Below are 7042 nucleotides of genomic sequence, written 5' to 3' on the forward strand. Positions count from 1 at the left end.
TTTCTTCTGATTGCTTTTTGAAAAGGTTAAAACAACCCCTCTGGAAACCGACTAAACCGGTTTATTCTGAATGAAGTGTTTATATGGAGCACTTCTATTCTGTTTGGGCGTTTAAAACCAATTATTATCAGAATATTAATCCCCATATTAATATACCTACTGACTCCAAACCACAATCAGTTTATTTAAAGAGGGAACGCTTTGATCCCATAACCGTATCTTCGTTAGATCAAAGTGTGTGTGACTGATTTCCAAGAGTGTACCTACATGTGACGTGTGTGTGAGTACGCTCCTCCTAATGAGCAAGAGTCATTCATAAAAATGCCAGTCAAGAGTAAAAAGAAGATTTTAACACTCAGAGCTTTAAGTCCTGCTGACAAATACATAGCACATTTAGCAATGTCAGTGGTAGACGTGAAAAACATCACTACAGCTGTCAACATGTCGCCGGTTGGAGGTTGGTTTGGAGGGAAGTTACAGGCCAGAATCAGAGGACATGACAGTGACAGAGAATATACTCCATTACTGGATGTTCAGCTGGACAGGAACCTGCATAAAGACCCTTAGGCAACTGTTGATGTATGAGAGTTTTCCTACCAACAACTGAAATGTCAATGTCAAGCTAAAATACTTATACCAATAAAATGTTCTGTCTCTATATTTTAATTGATTTGGTAAGATATTTAAACTTCAAATGAATTCAGCTGAAGGCATTTTAATGCTTAAGTCAAACCAGTCAGACTATATGTACATGAGTCGTTTGAGCGGACTTGTACAGACACATTCGGAATATGAGAAAATAAATGAGAGACGTTAAATCACTCCTACGTGGCACTTAGGAACCAATGTGTTTGTAGTAGTGACTCTTGCATAAGGCCCTGAAACTGAAGCTGATGCATCACACGAGACTCCAGGACTATTTACCGTATTTCTTGTTAAACAGTTCCTTGACTTGCTCTCGAAGGACAACTTTCTCGCCCATCCGGTTAATATCGTCATCATCTGTCAGGTGAAGAGAATCAGTTAATGACAGCTGTTTAAAAGAAAAGTTCCTGATGAAGCAACAAACAGGAGAAGGACTGCTGTAAAACATTTTCTACTCACCACTTATCGAGGCGTAGGCCTTCTTTAGTAAAGTGACACGTCGTGGTGCTGATAAAAATGATGAATTATACATTACTATTATTATTAGATGACATTAATATTAGTTGTCTGTGCTACGTTTTTATTATTTAATCAAATTTTAGGATGGAAAACCAAATTCTGTTCTTACCTGGTTTTGGAATGAGTCCTTGAAAAGGTCTGCAAGAAACAGTGGTATGATACATTAATTCAACTTGAAAGCTGTCCTCGAGTAGTAACGTGATTTTTAATCGTCCTAATTGTTGCCCAAGCAATTATATTATCATGACAGCTTTTATAAACCTAAAACCGGAATTTTTGACACAATCCAAATCAATTATTATCTTTAATAATTTGTTTTACAACCTGTCAGTAAGTACTAACTGGCTGCTTGCTAATGTCTGTTTGAAAAAGAGTCATGAGGTGTCGCTTCCACTTAAGTGTTAATGGAAAGGACAGGAAATAAGTAACTGTGGTTTAAGTGATCATGTGACCGGGGGTTCCCACCTGGTGATGGTGAAACTGATTTTGTCAGCGACCGCCAGGATCCTCTCCAGGTTCTGGGAGCCAAAGGTGCACGGCTTTCTGAAGGGGATGCCGGGGGGAAGGCCCTCGATGATGACCGAGTCCGGGTTGTTCTTGATCCTCTTGTAAGGCACTTGGACAGGGTACTTGATGCCCAATGCCTCCCCATACTTCCTGTTGAACAGATCTTGGACCTGCTCTCGCAGCGTGTTGGCCAGGTCGATCCTGGACAGTTTGGACTCCAAGCACTCTGGAGACAGGAGACAGGAGACAGGAGACGCTTTGAAATTTCATCTTTTTACATTTCCATTTCAAGTGCAGTTCTTCAGCCTTTTCCACTGCTTCGTTTTAAAAGGGAGGGCGATAAATGTCAATACACGAGGCTGATTTATGTTCAAACAATATACAACATCCAATCTAAGCTTTCAAAGTGGTGACTGAAGGGGAAACTTGGACGTACCTGAGAATCCAGGTCTCTTGGATATAGCTGCAGTATCCTCTGTTACTGGTGTTGTGTCCTTGGCGTCCAGCTCTTTGGAAAAAAACATTTAAAGGTTAAACTTTTGTTTTTGTCGTTTCTTGAGATTTACTGAACATAACAAACATTAAGATGTGCTCCTTCATCCAGCAGCGGAGCTTTGTCACAAATAAAAGGTAGCGATAGCTGCAGGAAATCCCTGCAAGGAGTTTCTTTTTTCTTTAGAGGAGCTATTTTAAAAATAGCGCATGAACTGGATTTGACCTCATAATTTCATGCATGCAGAGGACAGTGCAAACAGCAATCTTAAACCTGCATTATGAGCTTCCAGATGGTGGAATTTTCCCCATACAGCCTTTCTGCTTTATCTTCAGAGCTTCACATATGACAAAATGTGAAATGGCTGCAGGGTTATATCCTTTTGTATATGTATGCTGCATCTACAGTAGAATTAAAAAATGACTTTGCTTGTGTGCAAAAGGTTAAATGTTGACTGATCAAGAAGACTTTGGTTCAAGACACTGGAAAGAAAATCGATTTATTAACCTCTGAGTAAAGTTTTTCTTCTAAATACAAACAGAAATATTAGTGTAAACCCCCTAAAAAGAGCAAACAACTGCTATCGTTGATCCACTGAGAATCACGCCACTGAAGCCCCAAGCACCTTGGTAAATGCAGTGTTCAGACTTGCTGAATTTGACAGCTGTGACAGCAGCCACTGAAAACATTCTGTAATCTTGTATGCAGACGAACACTTTAGTGTTGCTACTGTTGCAACAATTTGCATGATTTAAATGATAAAATGACTAATGTAGGCAAAACAATGGGGCTAGAAACATTACAAATATTTACATATTCATGACCATAACCAGCACTAAATGGCTTTATTATTATTATTATTTTCTTCCAGTAAACTACTCATTTTATTGCACAGGGTATATAGGAATATCCCTCCCTGATGTTATGTTATGTTGGTGCACTCTTCTCTGAACAAAACCCTTGTGTGTGTATGCCAGAAAGCTGATGATTTGTTCAGTTATTCAGATTTAAATGTCTTATAGATGCGTGTCGAACATGTATAAGACGGACATACCTGGGTCACAGACGGGAATGGAAGGCATCTCTTGTTTTACTTGTTCAGTTAACAGCTCAGGCCTGGAGACAAACAGAGGTTATTACAATAGTAAACAGAGCAGTGAATGAATCCCTAAATTAAACTGTCACTTCCATGTCTAACCTTGTTTAACTGTTAATATAAGAGTAATGGATAATGAAGTAGTGTTAAAAAGGATGTAATTTGCAGCTGAAATAATATACACTATGCTACAATACCACATTACTGTACTGTGCTTTAGGTGCTCTCACCTTTTGATGACAAACTGGATCTGACTGCTAGCAGCCAAGATCTTGCGCAGCTTAGCCGCTCCGAAGCAGTTGGGTCTCCGGAGGGAGATTCCCTCTGGCAGCCCGGTGACGTACAGATCCTCTGGGTACATCTGGAACTTGGAGTAGGGCACCTTGGCTGGTTCAGGAAGGCCCAGAGCTTCAGCTGAGGAAGAGGATACGGCACAAGCAAAAGGAGACAGAACTTACTTCACTGATTGTGTCCAAATGTGATGTGTGTCATTTCAGAAGTATTGAAGTAATTCAAGATTATTGTAATTTGGATATTATTTTAGTAGGTCTGGCCATCATTCCTATAACAATACAAACATAACTTAAGCAGGGACCACATCCTCTAACCCCTTGTGTCCACTTGTATTATCCTGGCTTTTCAAAATAAAATCACATTTTTAGATCAGACGAAAAAACAGTATAGTGATTTTATTTACGTAGTACTATCCAGTGCTGCTCACTGGTTGCTGGTTTGCTAATACAAGCAATGTCTTAAGAAGCATATTACTACACTATTCACTGTTTGGCATGACATGAAATTGAGATTTATCTTCTCCAATTCGCCCCACACAAAGCAGTTCAATAATTAAAATAAAACATAAAAGTTAAAATACTAATATTCAAATAGACTATAAAAGCGTCACACTGGCTGTACACTGGTAAAGGGTGTGTACATGTGGAGGAGATTAAAGTCTTACTCCAAAATAAATGGGTCTGACTTAACTTCCTGCCCTCGTATGAATGCGAGTTAATCTCCGTCACTACAGGTAGCTTACCGTACTTAATGCTGAAGAGGCTCTCCACTTGTCTGCGAAGCTGAAGAATCATTTCACCAATGTCCTCCACCAAACTCCCCGCTAAAAGAGTCAAACATTTGAAGAACTTTTACACCAAGCGCATCGAAAAAAGAATTATTACGTGAGGGCAGCTGCGTTAGTGGAAGTCTGCCCACCTGTGAACATTACTACTTCTGCCCCTGCCAACTTTAGTTTGATATATTCCACCTGCCCCACACTGACCTGGTAATGACAAACTGACTGTGTGGTGTATTAATCACCGGAGACCGTAACAAATGGACATAGGAGAGAAGGGTGCAGAAATGGGGTTAATAAACAAAGTAGAAAATATTTATTGGGGTGGATGTGACTAAAAGCACAAATTAACTGTGCTGCACCTGAAGTAAATGCAAACACTTCTTTGCCATGACTACAAGCTGCTGATCCCACAGTGAAGCAATATTTTAGAAACTGTTTTTTTTGCTACTCCATACGCAGGTGACTTATGAAAATAGCCCTTATATTTAACACATAAAGAATGTTTTCTTATATATAGTATGTAAAGGTGTGTGTGTAGCAGCCTGTCTGGGTCAAAAGTTAGTATCTATATTTATTTTATTCTAGTGAGCCCCTCCAGTAAGATCATAATTTGGATTTAGCCAAAATGAACGAGTCCGTCCACCCTACCTTCAGAGGATCTTCTGATGCTCTGGGAGGCCGTGTTGGGTGACAGAGCTTCAGCTGCAAGACGGAAGAAGAACATGAGCGGAGAAAACACACACAGCTGCTTTCAAACATTTATAGAACAGATAATTCAAATAATGTGGTATATTATTCAGGTAAAAAGATAAAAGACCAAACCAAGGTTGTTAACTTCTTACTGAGCTCACAAAAACATTGTCAGTGGTTCTAATGCACAGTCAGCGTGAGTGAACCTTCATTACAGCCATATGGCCCAGTCCTATTACAATATAATGCAAGAATTGAACTTCATAAAGTTGACAAACGCAGTACGTACTGCCTGGTGCCATCTTTAGACTGCATTAAAAACACAGAATCTTCCTGCTACTTTGTACATGTTTAGACACATTTACAACTCACACACACACTTTATGACAGCTATTATCTGAAAGGTGTCTGTACACCTGGAGAGGTGCTGTAACCTCAACGGAATCACCACAGGTCCTGACGAGAACTAATGAGGTGTGACTCTTTCGCCAAAGGCCTTCAGCAACATAAACATCCCACAGACATTAAAGTATGCGCTGTTGAGTTCAGATAGAATGCCATAACAACATGAACTGTTCTCCCAACAGGCTGGGAACTGAGCGATTGTTCAGTGTGCTCAATATGAGTTTATTATCGCGTAGTGTGCTGTCAAAAAGCATGCTCCGGCTTACACATTTGATCGAGTACTTAGGCCTCCTTATAGATCCTCACATGCACAGTCACCTCTGTTTATTTTGGAAAGCAGCAGCCCACAGCGTGTGACGCTGCAGAGGTGCTTGTGTGTGAAACAGAAGCATGACGGAACAACCTGTTCTATTAGTAACCTCATAGCAACAAATAAATAAAGAGCACGTAACAGCAAATAATACTAAATATGACATTTGCTGCACTTACCTTCATGTTATTTCCTTTAGTGGTCATTTGTGAAAGAAAAGAAAACTTCAACAAAGCACAATCAAATCAACAAAATAAAACAAAACGCCTCCTGAAAGCATTGTATGCTAAGCCCAAGATCACGTTGAGTAGACTCTTTATTCTCTGTTGCGCTTCATTCAAATGTCAAAATAAGCCTCATTGTTATGTTAACGTCACTTGTGACATTTTAGGATTTCCATTGATAGTACAGGAAGTTTATGCTAATGCTAAGCTTTTAGCCTTCAAAGAGTGCAGAACACATTTTTTAAATTTGTTGTTTCATACAAAATATCCCAACAACCCAATGACGCAGCCATCCTTTAACCGTTCTATAATGTCTCGTTTGTAGAGGACAGCTTAAAAGGTCAGTTCACCAAAATCAGAGCAAAGATTTCTGCTGCCACCCCAAGATAATGAAGGCGGAAGTTCATTTGGTGTTCACAGCGCTGACAGATATCTCAGTGACAGATTCTGTATCTCAAAACATTGAACCAACCGGTAAGAGACCAAAACCTATCTGCCTTGGCCTGGATAACCAGCAAAAGATACTGTGACGAAAATATGTTTGGGAATTTGGTGTGGACAGCCCCAACCCTTTAAGGTGAAACATAAATAAATAAATAGCTTCTAACCATGTTAATTAATACTTAATAAAAGAGGCTGGAGCGGTTTAGAAAGAGAATGTAGTCTACTCAAATGTCTTGGTAGCCTTACTCTAGTCACCTATGCTTTAAAGGTGAGAGCTGTTTCAGTCTACGCACAGTTCTGTGATAGATAGAGGTGGGATTTGGGGAGTTTTGAAAGGATCTTTAAGGAGCAGTTTGGTCTCTCTAATACATGAACTAACTCTAATCATTCTGGGCAGCAGGACTACAGGACAGTGTAACTCCAAATCTGGAAATATGCACAATGCATCAGTCATTATAGCTTAAATGGCAAAAATGGTAAAAGTTTCAGTTTACAAACTGAATTAATGACTGAAGGTGACTCAGAGAGTCAAAGCAGCTGATACATGGTGCCTTTCACAGATGAGAGCTGGTATGTGTAAGACTGGGAGAAGAGAAAAGCTACGGTAGGCCAGTCTGGGGAAGTGGGGGGGGGG

At 39.8% G+C, this 7042-nt stretch overlaps 1 protein-coding gene across 1 annotated transcript in view; it reads right to left on the reverse strand.

Annotated features, from left to right (window-relative positions):
- gtf2ird1 (GTF2I repeat domain containing 1) overlaps positions 1 to 7042 on the reverse strand; it is a gene marked incomplete in the record, with an annotated part of 29689 nt that overhangs the window by 3996 nt on the left and 18651 nt on the right. Inside the window, 8 exon segments of the mRNA XM_035666706.1 lie at positions 925 to 1002; positions 1105 to 1152; positions 1274 to 1302; positions 1630 to 1897; positions 2108 to 2179; positions 3219 to 3280; positions 3491 to 3674; positions 4297 to 4377. Coding sequence (XP_035522599.1) covers positions 925 to 1002; positions 1105 to 1152; positions 1274 to 1302; positions 1630 to 1897; positions 2108 to 2179; positions 3219 to 3280; positions 3491 to 3674; positions 4297 to 4377 — 822 coding nt within the window.

Source organism: Morone saxatilis, unplaced genomic scaffold (genome assembly GCF_004916995.1).
Source record: "Morone saxatilis isolate NCDOM2014 unplaced genomic scaffold, NCSU_SB_2.0 Contig20, whole genome shotgun sequence".
In the NCBI taxonomy this organism is placed as follows: Eukaryota; Metazoa; Chordata; class Actinopteri; family Moronidae; genus Morone; species Morone saxatilis.